This window comes from Saccoglossus kowalevskii, chromosome 3, assembly GCF_978046115.1.
Source record: "Saccoglossus kowalevskii chromosome 3, keSacKowa6.1, whole genome shotgun sequence".
Taxonomy (NCBI): Eukaryota; Metazoa; Hemichordata; class Enteropneusta; family Harrimaniidae; genus Saccoglossus; species Saccoglossus kowalevskii.
In genome coordinates, this window is record NC_140643.1 from 23,095,167 (window position 1) to 23,113,691 (window position 18,525).

At 36.1% G+C, this 18,525-nt stretch overlaps 1 protein-coding gene across 1 annotated transcript in view; it reads right to left on the minus strand.

The window, feature by feature from the left end:
- Positions 1 to 3,610: 3,610 nt before the first annotated feature.
- The window catches only part of LOC102806952 (uncharacterized), a 45,395-nt gene continuing 30,480 nt past the window's right edge, over positions 3,611 to 18,525 (minus strand). The window contains exons 15-20 of the mRNA XM_085496918.1: positions 15,217 to 16,366; positions 14,223 to 14,735; positions 13,731 to 13,827; positions 10,993 to 11,350; positions 10,312 to 10,445; positions 3,611 to 9,087 (exon numbers count right to left, since the gene is read on the minus strand). Of these exons, the coding sequence (XP_085353044.1) occupies positions 4,814 to 9,087; positions 10,312 to 10,445; positions 10,993 to 11,350; positions 13,731 to 13,827; positions 14,223 to 14,735; positions 15,217 to 16,366 (6,526 nt within the window). The 3' untranslated portion in view covers positions 3,611 to 4,813. The remainder of the gene's footprint in view (positions 9,088 to 10,311; positions 10,446 to 10,992; positions 11,351 to 13,730; positions 13,828 to 14,222; positions 14,736 to 15,216; positions 16,367 to 18,525) is intronic.

Genomic DNA, 18,525 nt, shown 5'->3' on the forward strand with positions numbered 1-18,525 from the left:
GGGAACTAGACTGGACACCGTAGACAGGCCAGCTGAGCACAAAATATCAAAACACTTGGAAATTGTGATACGAGAAAACACAACGGTCGCATGTTCTCTGAATGTCGCTTGGTTACTTATATTATTTTACAGCTGATATTGGTTTATTTATTCTGCGGCATCGTCTTTATTAGTGTTGGTCAGTTCTCAGAGATCTGATCGCATCGCATGGAACGAATATTGTAAAGCAATCCGTAATCCGTTCGAGTCAATGGTGTGTAGACTAAAAAGATAGAGTTTATCAGAGCTTGGTGCTTAGGGCATCAAATGGACAATGACTCATAGAAATGTTCTTTGAATACCTTTTAATAATTAAAAAATACAATTCTCGATCTTTCCTTGTATTCTTACGTTATCTGTCAAATTTGCATCTCAACGATTCGACATTCTTTCTATAATACGCTGTGCCACTGCCTGTCTAAGCATTATTGCAAGGCAATGCACTGGACTTGAGTAACACACTGTCAGAGCTCAGGATATTATTTTATCTATTCAGTACAAGATATTATTCCAGCATGTCAACAACTGAATGCCGCAAAAGTCTGTCTGATACCTCGCCTGCAACATATCGTGGACATGGAAGAAAAAATCAGACCGCTTCCTCAACACTTTTTTCATCAGGGGACGAAATCAACGCAGTTTTACCACGAGATATCATGAACAATGTCTTGCTACTGGAATTCACACTTTCAAGACAGTAATTCAATGTTGGGATTGACTTCTATCTGCTAAAGTACCTGTGACAAACTTCAATACTAAGATACGAAGTCCGCTGCTCACATAGTAATCTCGAATGATTTAGATTAATCTTGGATGTTTTTGTATCCATCTTTGACACATTGATGGTCTCACTCTGTGTGGGCCTGCTCTACTATTTTACGCGCACTGACGAATCATACTTTCTGCTTATACTGACTTTCATGTACAGACTTCAAAACGTCTTCACTTCCAGGCGTCTTCCAAGCCATTCTGAGAGAAAGGAATTGATCTGCATGAATATAGAATTTGGAAGGCATCAATAAGAGCTTATTTACTACAAAATTAGAGCTCTTCTCAATTGGTGAATTGTCAATTGATTGGCTCAATGCGTTATCCAAATGAAGGGCAACAACTTTGGGACGTACCAGACGAAGGTAATTTGTTTCCTGTAGTCAAAAACGACAGCCCGTCTTGAAAACTACCAGCATCCATAGTTGTACCAAATGTGTTATCAATCATTATCTGTCAGTATGATTTTAGGCAATTAATCCTGCGCACAACTGCTCTAATAAAAATAACACACATAGTTGTCAAAGACCAAGTCACCTGACAGTTTGACTTTCTGATAAATCAAATTGAATACTCGAAGCAAGATCATTTGTTCATGAATATTCATACATTGTGAAATTCTGTATATAGTAATACTCGCTTCTTATTTTCATATCATTATACTCAGTTTCTTTTTCATCTCGTACAGGTATGATATTATATAATGAAGTGTTGGAATGGAATCCTTGACCAAAGTTTCGTGATATTCGTCATGGAACTCCAGCGTCTTCTGTTCAACGCACACCCTGACGCTGACCCTAACAACTAGTTATAGCCAGAACCAAGTCGATTATACGTGGAATTGACGGAGGGATTCAAGACGGCGTATTCGAAGTCTGTGATGTAATGGTATCATTTTCAATATTTATTGGTACCATTACATACCCTAAAAATGCCAAGATTCTATTACGTTTTGTGGATATGAAAAGTGCTAGTATGTTAAATGCATTATCTTGGCGTAAATGAGTGCAAGCAAGCCACTCGTAGCAACGCTGCTGTGTTGATCTGTATTTGTTGGGCAATGAAAATAACGTGATTGTGAAATTATTTTGGTTTTATACAACAAATACACAAACAAATATATCTGTCTTCGAATAAAACTGCTTTCGCAAGTCTACATCAAGTTTACGTCATATGAGTCACTAGACGGTAAAAATGCCTTTTAAGCATTTAAAAATGCTTAAATTTAAACTTAGCATTTAAAAATGCTAAATTAATCTGGGGGTTTTACACATACATAATAATCAGATAACAGCATGTTATATCAGTGTAGACATATAGGCATATTAAATATAAGGTTGTGGGGTCTTTCATGCCTAAATACTTGTGCAACCAGCAATGAACATCACTTTGAAGTCGCGAGAATGATCACAAGACATGCAATGCATTTTTTCGAAATACAAATGCGATAGTCAATAGCTCGTATTTAATATAGTAGAGTGAGCAACAAGCACAGCAGTCACATTTGGCAGCTGGGTGTTGCAGATCATTGGGTTTACATATGCAAATTAAGACTCCAAGGGGTGTTTGACGCTACAAAGAGCTTGAAACAGCTAGTAGTAGAAATCACAAAACACGTGTAAGCAATTTTAACGAGGTCACACGACATACGTGGTTATTAAATATGTTGATTAGATTGTCTGCCCAGTATCGTTAATAAAGTACTGGTTGAATGTCTATATCAGCAATTGTGCTACATATATGATAGTTAAGCATTTTTAATGAGGTTATTAATTAAAAACGATCACGAGTTCAATCAAACCAGTCTAGCATTTTGAGATGAGAATATTGAAGTTGAAATTATCAACACTAAATTAACCTTTTCCCGACCAGTTCCTTCTTTTCATCACAAATAGTTCTGTTTACAGTCTGCACTTTCCTTCAGAAGATTGGGACAAAAGTAGCCATATCATTTGAGTAAAAACTGAAAATTTACTCAAATTTTGTTTGTTGGCTTCAAAATATTGGTTTATTTTCCAGAAATATTGAAGAATATGAAAATTTGGGCGAGAAATTCTGGTGGTGAAATGTTTAACCAATCTGACAGATACTTACAATATAGAAAAACAATCATTTTTTTTACCAAAAATATTCACTAAAATTAGACAATGGAAGTTATCTTTGTAAATTAACAAATCTGACTGGGGTTCAACTAAGTCTAAGTCCAAACTGTCCCATACAAGAAACTGCATTCAGAAATCTGAGTAAACCTTGATGTTCAACTTGACTTCTTTGTTAATTCAGGTCTTTGTATATTACCAGGACCTGGGTTTGTTTCATTATCACCACTATAATGCCCATCAAAATGTACACCTGACACCCCTCAACATTTCCCACTGAGATTGGTAATGGTACGACTCATGACATCACTAAAACCTGAGCATTACAATCTTAGCTAATTATTTATTCTGAACATGCTCAGCTGCTCTGTCAGTGCAGTAGGGAGAGGTAATTTTGGATTAAAATCTTAAAAAAGACCCACTTAGCATTTTCAGATCTGGAAAAGAAAATTGTGTGCATACTCGGCAGAGACTTGTACATCAACCTGCCAAGTTTCATCGATATCTGCTGCAGAATTTCTGAGAAAATGTTGGAGACGGAAAATGAACATCGACAAAACCCGTTTTAGAAAGTCCCTTTTTGAGGCTGCACAACTGCCATTGTGTGCTTTACCTACGACAGCCAAAAAGCCCCTACATATGTGGAAGCAATTTGACAGAACACTTGAATTTGCTATAATAAAAACATATGGATGATAACAAAATGTCATAAAGAAACATGTTTTAATAATGCTTTTGAATATTAAAAGACAAGTGCAACAACATTCTTATATATACATGGTTGCTTAAAGAAAATATATTTTTAGAACAATTACGCTGCACACGTATAACTTGTACATAAATCAATAAACATCACAAACAGCTAACACAAAGCCACTACTTTGATGCATACATTGGGTGTGATAGTAAAACAAAAATAATAGCATCCATCATTTTCATAACCAAGATTTTGAGAAAAATAATGTACAAAAATAGCTTTTTAATAATAATATATATATGTGTGATTTGAACAGAAAACAACTAATTATAAACGATTCAGTGATAAAAAGACTTGTCCATCAATGGAAGCCACAGAGTTACAAACACTACTGAAATCTACAAACATATTTTTTGCTCTATTAGCAGCAGCTGACGGAAATGACAGATTATATTTGAATCACCTATTAAATAACGCAATTGATAATTCAATATAGATGAGCATTTAACATACATAACCGGTGTGAAACCATTAAACTAAACACCGTTATGAAACAAAACATTCAGACAGGTGTCACTGTATACGAGAGTATGAAACAAGACAATATATTATTATATATCATTGAAGATTTTTTTTTTCAACCATGCTGTATATTAATGTCACATAAATTAGTATAAGAATAAACAAGTGAATACTGTTGCTGAGAAATGTTCACTGATTAAAAACATGATACGACTTTTGGTAGACTGATTTCCCACTGCTGTTTTCCAATAAACATTTACCCCCACCCATACCGCGAGTCACCCAATTCAACTGTTCCCAAGAAAAAGCAGATTTCTGAATCAACTGTCCTAAACATTTTGTCAGATGCTTTCAAATCTTGAAAAATCACACAACAACATTATCAACAACAGCGACTCACAACAGAACATGCATATATTGTCCCACAAGACATAAATTACAGTTTAATTTTTTTTATCATCAATTATTCTGGAATCAAAAGATAGCACACATTTTATTTTGCGGTAATTGTTGTATCACTAGAACACATGGCATACCAAATGAGGATCTTTCTTTACTTAATCATTATCATAGGAAGCAAAGCATTCAATCACTGTAATCCTTGGTATCAAAATACCATTGCCTTTTAGCAGGAGAATCTGTTTTATCAACACATCTCCCAGGATGATCAGATTTTATTATTTCTCTCCTAAAGATACTGATTTACTAAAATATCCATTCTTTGGTTTAACTTTTCTGTGTTCCTTGAAATAGTTTTTAGCAAATGACCTGGGAGCTCTACATTACCATCACCAAATCTTGGAAGATGTTGATGATGATCATGTTTGTTAATATCCAAAGTACGTTTTGGCTTTTCAATCAAATGATTCAGAGTGGAAGATGTTTTATCAACCATAGCACCGACCACATCTTCAACATGTCTATCACCAGGCATTGGCTTCTTTTTAATTTTTATTGACAAAGGCATGATGCGTTTTATTTTAGTCTCCTGAATTACCTCCCCAATCTTTTGCTTGGCATAGACATATTCTATTACCTTCCCTTCAGAGAATTCACTTTCAATATTGTCATTGGAATTATTTCCAATTCCAGAAGCAGTATCAAGCAACTCAAGTCCATTTTGATGTAAAACTTCCTTATTCTTTTCATGATATCTCCTTATAGCACTAGATTCCATGGTAGACAATTTCTCAACAGTTGGAGAACGCAATACTCGATCAGGATGGCAAGCAAAATTAAGTTCTGGAAGATGTTTACTCTTGAGGGTTTGTAGTCTTCTATGTTTTAGTAAGGCATTCCATACTTTAGATTCTCGTCTGCCATATGAATTGTCATCGTACTTATTGCTTTTTTGTCCATCTCCGACAGATCCAGGAACTGAATGCCTTGATGGAGAGTCCCTATCCCTTGAAGATCTCTGAAGTTGTCGTCTTGATGGAGAGATCCTATCGCTGGCAGATTTGTTAAATGCAGGAGAACCATAGTCAGCATGTAATGATCTATAACGCGGTTCTTCATCCCCAGATTCATCTAATGATGAATCACACCTTGTCACTCTGGAACTTCTTGGAAACGTTTCTCTGGTAGTCGTTTGTTCATTTTCACTATTAAATTTCTCGGTTTCCCTTTTTGATGACAACTTTTTCTCTGTCGCAATAAAATCTGCAATAGCTTTAGACAGCGGAGACAGTGATCGTTTTTCCTCATTTTCTTTTGATATGCATGTATCAAATACTCTTTCATCAACATCACCAGTGACTGGAAAGAGCTCTGCAAGATTTGGTTCAGTTTCAGAAACTAGATTCAGGGAATTCCCTTCTTCAGCTACTTCTTCTTGTGCTTCAGAGCCTGTGAATTGGACAGTACTTGGTGCACTACAGCTAGACTGAGATTTCAAAGAGCTGGTCTGAGATGGTGTAGGCAGCAAGAGCTCCTGATTTTCAGAGGTTATCAGATCCGGTGTAGGAAGAGGTAGCTCACATTCTTGATTTGGTGTAGCATGAAGGGGCTGACACTTAGAAGCGGACTTAGAAGATGGTACAGAAAGCTCAGGCTGGTGATTTGACAGAGATGGTGGAGGAAGTAGGGTCACAGGAGAGCATCCTGGTGGAGGTGGCTCACTTTCCGGCCATGATGAAGATTGATCATCTGACTGTGACACCATAGGTTGTCCAAGATACCATGTATTGCTAGGTGATGAAGTTGGAAACTGCATCCAAGATTCAGTATTCTGTTGATTATCATAACATTGGAATGCTGAAACTCCAAGTGGTCTGTAGTTATAGGCCATATGTAAATGAGAGGTGTTCCAAGTTTGCATCTGTTGCAGATATGATTCATAGTATGAACCATTCTGCTGAATAGTTATACCTGGTGGTGTGCATACATCTTGAGGACCAGTGAATGTTGGATGACAACCTGGAGGAAAGGTTCCAGCTGGCGGGACCTGATTTGTATATTGATAATCTGATTGACCTGGTCCAACTGATTGTGTTTCAGGAGGGGGAGGTGGAGGTGGAGGTGGTGGTGGTTGGCGTGGTGGTGGAGGTGGAGGAGGCTGGGGAGGTGGTACTGATGGCAGTGGAGGACACAATTGTGCTTTAGACGTTTCGGATGGCAGGGAACCAGCAGCAAAATATTTTAAAGGATGTCTTTCTAAATACACAGGAGAAGGAGGCACTGGTTTTAATTGGCATTCATGCTTCTTTTTTCTCATAGTTGGCAGTGTATTAATCATCTGTCTTGTATGTTGTACTGGAATTGAAAAACCTTCCTGGATTTTAGCTTCTCCCTTTTTCCCTTCCAAAACTTCTTCTTTTGGAAAAGCACCGGAAAGCGAAATAACAATTTTAGAACCAGGTTTTGAAATCACTTCTTTCTTTATTGTGGATGCTGACAACGACTTGATCTCAACTGGCTCAAAGTTTTTGTTGGTATACTGTTGAGAATTCTCTTCTTGTGATTGTTCTGATTCATCATACTGTTCACATGCATGCTCAAGGATATTAATTTCACTTCCTGTATTACCAGTAGAATAATTACTAGTTCTTTCAAAAACAACATCCCATGCTTCATCCAATTCTTCCTGAAACTGATGCTTTGCCTCTTCTAAAGTAAAACAGACAGATGTATCTTTCCATGTATTGTTACCATAGTCATGACTCAAAGGTTTGAGTTGCAAATTGTCAGAAAAGTACAAGTTTACTGAACCTCCATCAAGTAAATTGCAAAGTTCTTCACCATGACTAATGAGAGCCTCAAACATAACAAGTTTCATTTCAGTAAATGCAGCACAGAAGGTTTCTTTAGTTTTCCCCGTTATTGGCCAATCAGAAGTATCAGTCTCTGGTGAGAATGCAGATGCAGCATCAACCTTATGTTTTTCACCACTTGGAGCATTTTCAATTAGAACACAATCCTCTGTGTCAAAGTCGGGCTCTGAAGTTCTATCTGAAGGAATTCTGATAGCTGCATCTTTTTTTATAAATGTTCCCGAAACAGTTTTGAGAAGGGCATATACATCATCTTTTATGTTAAATGTGATTGCTTTTAACAGAGAGTCTGTTTTTGATCCAGGACACATGTCCTTATGTGTAACATTCGTTTCCTTGTTGTTTTCAATCCCCTGATCAAATTTAGTGAAACTAAAAATATTATCTAAGTGTTGAGGCTCAGTTTTGAGTTCTTCAGTTACTCCTTCATCATTCCCTCTATCGTCACTCAATATCTCCATTACTTCTTCAGCATTCCCTCTTTCGTCACTCAATAAAGTTTGTGACTTGTCGTTTTTTCGAGGATCAATTCTGCTTTCCATTAAGCTTGGACTAACTCCCTTTTGTCCTGATGTACATGAAATATTCAAGAAGGGAATCTGATTCTTTTCAAAAATGGAACCCTCACCAATGTTAGAGCCAAAATCAGTCCAGAAAGAGGATTCAATTTTTTTAGATGAGGGAACTTCTGAGGCAGATTCATCTTTACTTGTTTTCTGAAATGTGCACATGATTTCGCCAGCATCTTCAATGCTTTGACTAGTTTCTCTCTTTTCTAAAAATGGACATTCACCATTGGAGCCAAAAGAAGTCTGGACTGATGATGGTTCAGTGGCAGCACACTTTACAGTTTCATCTGTATTTGTCAGGACTGGGGATACCTCTGCAGTGGCATGTACGCCATTTCCATATTTACCTGCCATTCCAAATGAAGTCTCAACCTGACACTTAATTTTTTCTGGACCTTCAATACCATGTGTTATTTTCCTCTTCAAATGCACAGTCAAAGACACTGGCAACTTATTTTTAACAGTTCCTTCTTCTATTTCAACAGATTCAGCCTCCTTTGCTTTGTTCTTATATTGTGAAAAGCTTATTCTGATTTTCTTTTTCTTTGTGACTGCGGGTTCAAATGTAGCAGAAGTGAGGTCATCTAAATCTGGAACCACATCAGCACCAGAAGTTTGCTGATTGTCTTTCTTTTCCTCTTCATGAGCTTCGCCATGATCAGGTTCCATGCTATCAAGCCAAGACCTTATCCGCTCCTCTGTGTTGACATCACTCAATTGATGAACTAAACCAGCACTATTCTCTACTACTTCCTTACAATCACCTCCTACAGGTCCAATTTTGTGTTCTTCTTTTATTCGAGAACACAAGTTTGAAAGAGACCTGTATGCCTCTTTTATATTAGGAGATTCAATATCTGTATTTTCAACTTCAGTTCTTGCTCTCTGTCTTACAGATTGTATAATATCACTGCTGCTTTTTAATGACAGAGGCCTTGATCGCTTGGAAACTGCTTCCAATTGTCTTGAACTTCTCAGGATATCTTTAATGCCTTCTGTTTCTGTAAGATCAACAATGTTTTCTTTTGCTTCTCTGTCAGGTTCTGGCATGGTTGGATGCCGCTTCTGTAGCCTAGGATCTCTTGAGGTATTGATTCGTGATCGAAGCTTTGAATGTTTGTCTGGAATGAAACAGGCATTATATTTTAGAGACTTTCAATACTGGCAGTTCAAAAAAACATTCATGACCCTAAATTGGGTGGTACCATATTACAGTTGTGCATATTAAGAAACACACATTGACGAATAACAGTAATCAGATATGTGGATTATCTAAAAGTTCCTATGTGCTCAGTTTCATAACAATTTGATCAGTGGTACTCAAGATATCAGTGGAGCACCTAAATTGGTTGATTTATGCAAATTATGCAAATTAGTATATTAATTATTATACACAAAGTTTACCCCTAAACTGACACATTTATGGCTTATCCCTAAACGTCCACGAAAAAGTTAAATTATTGGCTAATTTATTTGCAAATTAGGTTTATATACAGATTTCAACCAAAAACTAATGTCTGCTTATTATCCCAGAAGATCTATGTACCAAGTTTCATTGAAATCTGCTTAACGGTATATGAGAAAAATGCAAATGCTTAAAATGACTAATTAATATACTAATAAGGCAATTAATATGCACAAGATTTCAACCAAATCTAATCAATACTGCATATTATCTCAGAATATCTATATACCAAATTTTATTGAAATTTGTTTAATAGTACATGAGTGAAAATGCTTAGATTTAGTTAATATGCAAATTAGGTAATTAATATGCACAGGATTTCAAAGAAAAACTAATCAGGTCTGAGCATTACCCTAGAGTATCTATGTACCAAGTTTCATTGAAATCTGTTAAATAGTATATGCTTAAATTTGAATATTAAATTTGAATATTAAATTAATATGTACAGGATTTCAACGAAAAACTAATCAGGTCTGAGCCCCTGAGTATCATCTAAAAATCTGATACTTGGTTCTTTAGATATCAGTGGAACAGACAGACACACATACATACATACACACACAGCTGCACTAAAACAAAATCACTGCCAGTCGGTTTGAATCAATAAACCACTGCATGTGCATATATCCCACATGAAGCACTAGGCACATGCAAAGAATGAACAGATGACTTGAAATATGGATGGACGTATGGAGGGCGCATTATGGACTGAAAATATGTCGGGGTTCAACTGCAAAGATGTTTGAACTATTGGTAGCTGTCATTCAGGATATGAACTATTGGTTGTCGCCTTTTGGAAAAACCACTTACTACAACAACTCAGCAATGGTTGATGATTGTGTTGCATTTACATGCCAGCTAATTTTCAAATGTAACTTACCTTTCACAAAAGTGTGTTTCTTCTTTTCTTGACTGTTTATATTATAATCTTGACATTCATCATCAAGATCCATTGGTATACAATTAAAATCATCTTGCATCATACTCTCATTAACCGTCTTTCCATCACCACATCTATTGAAAAAAATTGAAGGCAATATTTTCACACAATTGTCTGTACATATGTGGCTGTCAATCTCGAAGCAATGCATTCAGACAATGCTGTCATTCTTATACATATAGCCATTTTACTTGCTTACTTACTTACTTACTTACTTACTTACTTACTTACTTACTTACTTACTTACTTACTTACTTACTTACTTACTTACTTACTTACTTACTTACTTACTTACTTACTTACTTACTTACTTACTTACTTACTTACTTACTTACTTACTTACTTACTTACTTACTAGTACTTACTAGTACTTACTTACTGTGCTTCAAGAAACACAATTACACATATAATTCACAAGTTTTCTGAATTGATTGAAAAAAGAATTTTTTTTGATTGTACACATGTGAACAAATGCTGAGGAAATACATGCAACAACGTGTATGTAATTTCCAATGAGTCGGGCAATAGTGTCAAACACAAACCCTAAAGAGATATGTAATTTATATTTTATAATAAAGATATGAATTATAATATGTTAATCGTAATAAGAAATCTACCTACCCAAACACTAAATTAGATAAATTGCTATCTTCTGCACCCCCACTCGTATGGTGATTGTGCGCGTTGAAAGCCAAAGTTGTTGTTGTTGTTATAGTACTGGTTGTTATGTAACATCTGCTGTCGTTGTTGATGCTGTCGTTGGTGATGCATCTGCTGCTGCTGCTGCTGCTGCTGTTGATTAAATTGCTGTGAATATCCTGGCCGCTGTGAGTTGTTTGCCCAATTCCTGGCTTGTTGTTGCAACTGAGTGAAATAGTCTGCACCTTGTGGTCTCCAGTTGTTGACACCAGACCAATTGGGGTTTTGATTACGGGCGGTAAAGAACTGTCCTTGATATGCGTTTGCTTGCATTCCCCCTCTGTTGAAAAGTTGAGAATACAAAACATTAAAATGAGAAGTACAGACAAGAAGTTGCCAGTCTATGGAAAGTCTCAACTCTTATGAAAACAAGAACAGTAGCACAGAAAAGTGATACATAAAATAATAGACAAATTAAGAAGTGGTGTGTGTGTCGCAATTCCAAAATCAGATGCGTTTCGTTTATACAAAAATTTGGTATGGTTGTGCAGATTTTATTAGTGTTTCCACATTTTCAACTTCATTGTATCTCAATCATCATAGAATTCAGAACACTGAAATAATTCAAAACAAGTCAACCACACCCCATACGTGCATTGTTATATGTTCTAAGAACGTCCATTAATTAACTTTTAATGAATTTATGTTATGTTTTGATTAAAATGCAACCCTCTGTCGGGTTGCGATTCAATTGGATTAAAATTAAACTCAATTAAATTGAAACTAAATAGGATTACGTTTTAATTGGCGTTTAATTAAATAAAGTGTATTTAAAAATAAACAACACCATAGAAACTTAGCATAGAAATGTCTGCAAAGATTAGCATTAGTAAAGGGGGGTAGGTATGGTACAATTATATTAAAATTAATATAAACTGTACCATATCGTACCCTTTTACTAACACTAAGTTATGCAAACCAAGTACAAATTGAATTAACTTAATATAAATTATGTTTTTCCAAAGACTATAAAAATGTTCTTGGAAGTTAGTATATACATGTATATCTCCATTTACATCCTCACAACATATAGTAATGGCAAGTTACACACATACACGTCTAGCTTACATTGTGACGACTTCCCATTAACAAAAATTTGAAAATTGGCTTAAAATTGGCTGATTAATATGCAATCAAAAACTAATCAGGTTTGAGCATTAGCCCAGAGCATCTAAGTTTAATTAAAATCTGATAATTGGTGGTTGAGATATCAGTGAAACAGACACACACAGGCGCAGTAACCGCAATGAATCCCATTGTGTGTTTTGCACACACGAGTCAAAAGTAGTGTGGGTCGTCACCTGGTGGGTGTAAAGGTAAATGGTCGTCACAACATAGATTAGACACACAGACATGCATGTACACACAAAGCAAGAATGTATTATTTGTTGATCAATGTAGATTCTTCCAGATATGTAATTCTCATGAAATCTCATTACATCTATTTTCACAAGGTGTTACAAACTTTCCACACCTGGTGCTTCAAAAATATGTAACCAGTGATAAATTGTGTGTTACTTTTACCAAAATATCCCAAAACGATTCATGATTTAGATATATGAACCTGACAATAGAGGAAGATGCAATTACACATAGGAAAATGGCTTATATAGAAAATAAGACAATGGTAGGATGAGTTAGTCAAAAAGCTAGGCCAGACTTTTTTATTCCTTGTTTCTCGGATTTTTATAAGGCAATTTTTTTGAGGGCGAAAAAAATAATAAAATTAATATTTTTTTTTCCCATTAGATTTGTGTGATTCTCAAAGAATTGTAAGTGAGATCATTGATCAGAGAGAAAAAATGAAATAAAATGTTATTCAATGTATAACCTTGTTTCTCATCTGCGCGGGACATCGGTACTTTGATCATGATACTCCCACGAAAATGCAACTTGGATTTGTTATGCACCAGGCGGTAAAAAATGAAGATAAAAATAATATTCGTTTGCGCTTACAAGTCGGTGGGCGCGAGAAATTACGCTACAATAAAATGTTATTTTTATTTCATTTTCGGCTCCTGTTCATTCGGCGGGTTCGCGAAACAAGGAATAATAAAAGTCTGGCCCTACTAAAAAAAAAATAGCTGTCAGCGGCATGAGAGTGAAACAAACGTTTATCACAGTATGGACAAATTGTTCTTTTGTATTTGTACAGATCAAGTTATTCCATAGCATATGACAACAAAGAAGTAAATGAAATGTCTTTGTACCGAAAACCTCAACCAGGCATGCCTTGATAACAAATTATAAACACAGCCAAATAATATAAAAAAAAAATGTTTGTTAAAAAGCTGCAGATACGGCAAGTCAGTCAGGTCAAACTAAAAAGGAGGGGAGGTGATTCAGATGCGATACAAAGGCATAAAGCTGTCCCAGTTACGTGTCACGTTGATAGCTACTTTGGAATTTCAGTGGTTTTTCTCCCAGATTTGCTTAAATGCCCCCTAAAAATATCTAAGCCTAGTTATACAGTATGTGTTATTTGTTCACATTTTCATAGTGAGACTACAGCCATTTGGTTGGGTTTGTGGCACAGATACTTGGGTTAGTTGATGAAAGAGGAAATACTGATGATAAAGTAGCAACATCAACATCACACAAAAGGGTGGCATGCCTATATAAATTGACTGGAGTAGGTTGGAGCTGTTGCCGGTTCTGACCCTGAAGTGTGGGTATGTTTCGTCCAGTGTGTGACATTCCGCCCATTAGTAATCTTTGCCTGCTTGGTGCTGGTGCATGTTGCTCTCTTTGGACTGCCTGTTACAAAACGAAGCAGAAAAAAACAACACAAAATTGGTACATATAGACGCATATATGATATGTGGATGTTGTGTTTTGTTTGCTATACTTTAAAATACTTTATTTCTCCATTTTCGTTGAAGAAATGATTCAGTGAAAATAAAATCCAGCGATTATACTTTTTTTTTTTATATTTTACATTCAACTCATCAAAAATCAGTGAAAATAAATTTCATACAAAACAGTCAAAGTCTTTTCAGCGAAAAATTAATTCCAGTTAAAATAAAGTATTTCACAGTATACAGTCATACCAACAGAGTAGTGTTGTACATTATTCTCAATGAACAAATTCAATAATTCGCATCATTAAAATACGAGAGAATGATGAGATGAAACAAAATTTTGATACATACCATTGATGGATTGCTATATATTTTTCCTTCAGTTTCATAGACGTCATCCGCATCCATCTCTTGCCTCGAATTAACTATACTGTCATACAGCGATAGTTTGGAAATGAAATCTTTTGATCGTACTTTCCGTGAATCATTTTTCTGAACCCGTTCATCACCTTCATTCTTCACAGTACTTTCTGATGACTCACTACCTGATGTAGTGTTTCGTCGTAATCTAGACGGTACATCACAAGTTCTAAACCTTGCAGGGCTTGATCCAGCTGGCATGTCATAGAAATTATTCATGAGCTTAATAGGCTTTTCTGATTTGGTAGCTAAATAATTTTTGGCAGTGAGGTTTTTCATCAGAGTATGTAGTTCTTGTGTTACGACCGGCCCAGGGGAAGGTTCTTGCTCTGTGGTGCGTTTCCCTTTTCCGTAAGGATGGAATCGCTTTGACTGTCTCGACGGTTCTACTCCAACATCTTTAGTGCTTTTCCTATCACCTTGCTTCATGTTACCACGGCTGATCTGTATATGATCAAGAAACAATCAGAGGAAGAAGAAACACATCAGTCTGAACCCACCTGCATAATACAGACGTTTAACCTCAACTCAATTGTACCATGGTAGAAACAACAATATTGTTAATACATTTGTACTTGCATCAAGCCTTATGAATATCATGGAAAGAGTTACTTTTGTACCATCACCCTTAACCCTAACTTTAACCCACTCTCCCAGTCCCCCAATTCAATTGTCTATGCCCCGTCCAGATAACTAGAAGGTGGGCATATGCAATTAAATTGGGGAATGCCAGAGAGTAGGGTTAAAGTTAGGGGTACAAATAGATACTCTTTCCCATATCCCTAGTCTACGTAGAGGAAACATCTATGTTTGAATATTGATGTACATCCAGTTACAGACTGCCAGTCTCCATGGTTTTAACACAGTGCTTGAACACTGATGTACAGTACTTTCAGTTTCAAAAATAACAGTGAAACCTGCTTACCTGCTTGTCTTTCTCTACCTTTACTGATGATTCTACATCACTGGTAGACACAGTGGGACTCTTGTTCTGTTCCACTTCTAAATTCTTCTTCTCTTCATTAAGTATCAAATCAATACTTTTTCTAAGGTTTGGCAGAATAGAACTGATGTTAATATTGTTTAGGAATGCAGATTGCTCTAAATTTACATCTTTATTTCCAAAAGAATTGTCATTGTTTGTGTTGCTAGTCCGCTCATTTTCCTCATTCTTTGAAGTAGAAATAATAGTGTCAGAGTCGCCAGATTGCTCCATATTTTCCTTCTCCTTTGCAGTTGAACTAAGATTAGGTGAGTCCCCAGAATGCATCTTGTTTTCATTCTTCTTTGCAGTGGAACTACCAGTCTGACAGTCTCCGGATTTCACCTCAACTTCAGTCTTTTTTGCAGTTGAACTAAGATTAGGTGAGTCCCCAGAATGCATCTTGTTTTCAGTCTTCTTTGCAGTGGAACTACCAGTCTGACAGTCTCCGGATTTCACCTCAACTTCAGTCTTTTTTGCAGTTAAACTAACATTAGGTGAGTCCCCAGAATGCATCTTGTTTTCAGTCTTCTTTGCAGTGGAACTACCAGTCTGACAGTCTCCGGATTTCACCTCAACTTCAGTCTTTTTTGCAGTTGAACTAACATTAGACGAGTCCCCAGAATGCATCTTGTTTTCATTCTTATTTTCCTGGGAACAACCAGTCTGACAGTCCGCAGATTTTACTTCATCCTCAATCATCTTTACAGTGGAACTAACATTATGCAAGTGTCCTGATTTGACTGTAGCTTCCACATTTCCAGTGAAACTAGCATCGTTTGCGACCAAAGGCTGAACTTCGTTTATGGCTGTTTGTTCTACTTCAGTTTTATTAGCTATCTGCAAAGGCACCACAACATCTTCAGAATCCTCAGACACAGTCATCTTCTCTTGTATGCTAGGGACACTTTCTGCTATATCAATAACTTCTGTCAAATTGCTATCATCATCACCAATAATCCAGTCATTTTGCACAACATGTCTCTCTGTGCTGTCCTCACTATCGCAATCTGAGCCAGCCGTGCCTTTATGTAGTACAGACAACACTGTATCTACCAACTCGCTATGTGGTTCTTCCGCATCAAAAGTGGAGCTGATAGACAAATAAAAAATATATGTGGAGCCGTCAGACAAAAAAACATTATATGCATTGTCCAATATTAATTACATACAAAGAGTGAAAGGCATTGCAGACTTTGTTATGAAAATTCTATGTATCTACCCATGAATGCCAGGTACAGGAGGCAGAAAATTACACAATTTCAAAATTGAAATGGCACTTCAATGAACATGTATGTGCCTCATTTTGAATATATTTTGTTCAGAAATGCATTCAAGATTTAGATCAGGAAGTAAGGCAAGGATAATTTAACAACTACACTTTTTTCAGACTTCAACAATTCTATCAATAATCCCCATGTCTGTTGAATATTTACACCATCAAATTTGATAGTGTTATAAGTAATTCATTTGATAGGGGTTTCTAGATTTCTAGAATCTGACCAAAGCCATTACAAGGGAATTCAGTACGCCTGACATCAGTAATAAGTGCACCTTAAAGGTGATTTGTTTGCTGAATATATTATGATAAGTACAAGTGATTACAATCTATGTGTACATTGCTCTGCATCAAATTATTGTAAAAGCTTTAATTATAAACTGGGTTTTAATTTTATTATTTTCACCAAATAGTATAATACACACGAACATGTAAAATAACAATAGAACTCATTGTTTTCCTGGCAAATTTGAAACTTAAAACCCAGTGAATGTGCTCCAAATAGTGAAAATAAATGGTTTTACTGTACTGAAATACAAAGCAATAATAAAGAAAAATTCACTATGTCAACTGAGGCTGATACAGTTTTCTCCCTCAGTTACGAACAGCGTGGCAGTGCAGCCAAAGCCAAGTAATTACCATTGTATGATTGCTTTGACATGGCATCCAGATGGGAAAAAGGAAGGTGGGCAGGCCTAAAGCAACATGAAGGAGAACAGCGGAGAAGGAGAGAAAGTTGGGTGGATGAAAAACATGGAATGAGGTGGCCTTATGTTCCAAGAGGCACGAAGAGGATAGATGAGATGATTTGCCCCAGCATCTTTATACTTTATATTAATAATAACAACAACAATAATAAGTGAAGTGTGCTCTACTAGTTACATGTACATGCCAAGGCTAATTATACCAATGTGGAAAACTAATATTTGTGTTATGATTTATTGATTTTCTTTACTGATTTAAGCTATGACTTGGATTTTTATTCTAAATTATCGTTTGCTCATTATAATAAAATTCAAAGAAATAGTGCGTAAGGAGTTTGTGAAATTGAAAACAAATCACATGAATAAATTGTGCAAATTACCGTAGATGCTAATTATTATGCAAACAAGTCATTGAAATTGACACATTCGCCGTAAAATTTTTGAAAGTTCTCTTTGAGCTCGTCATATTAAAGCGGAGGGGTTGTTGTGAGCGTGTCCTTGAAACTTGAGTTCCAAGTGGCGTATACAACAGATTGTTTATTTACATCAAAACACGTGTTCCATGTAGTAGTAATATGGCCAAAAATAAAAACAGCCTTTATTCGGCCAACTTTGATCTGATTATGAAACACACTGATATGTATGATGTATGTGCCAAATACGAATGAAAATGGTACATAAATTGTGGAAATATAGTAGAAAGGCCAAAAAGTCAGATGGCTGTCAATCGGCCATCCTTGACCAGATTTTGGAACAAATTGTCATGGACATGCATCCTAACATGTATAAAGTACATGTATGTGCCAAATTTGAATGAAAACTAACAGAGCACATCCAAGATACCGCATAAAAAAACAAAACAAGATGCCTGCCAGTTGACCATCTTTGATCCAATTGCGAAATAAATCGTCATGGACATGTATCCTAACATGGATAATCTATGTACCAAGTTTGAATGAAAACTGACAAAGCATGTCCAAAATACAACATTTTCAAAAAACAAGATGGCTGCCAGTCGGCCATTTTGAATCGAATCGCTAAACCACTGCATGTGCATATGTCCCACATGAAGTACTAGGCACATGCAAAGAATGAATGGAATCGGTGCAAGGGATTCTGAAATATGACTCCCGACGGACACACAGACGGACGGAGACCAAATTATAAGTCCCCGTTTTCGGACTTCATTAAGGTGACCATCTACCTAGAAATCATATATTGTGAGTTATGGTGAGCATCTACCTAGAGATCATATATTGTGAGTTATGG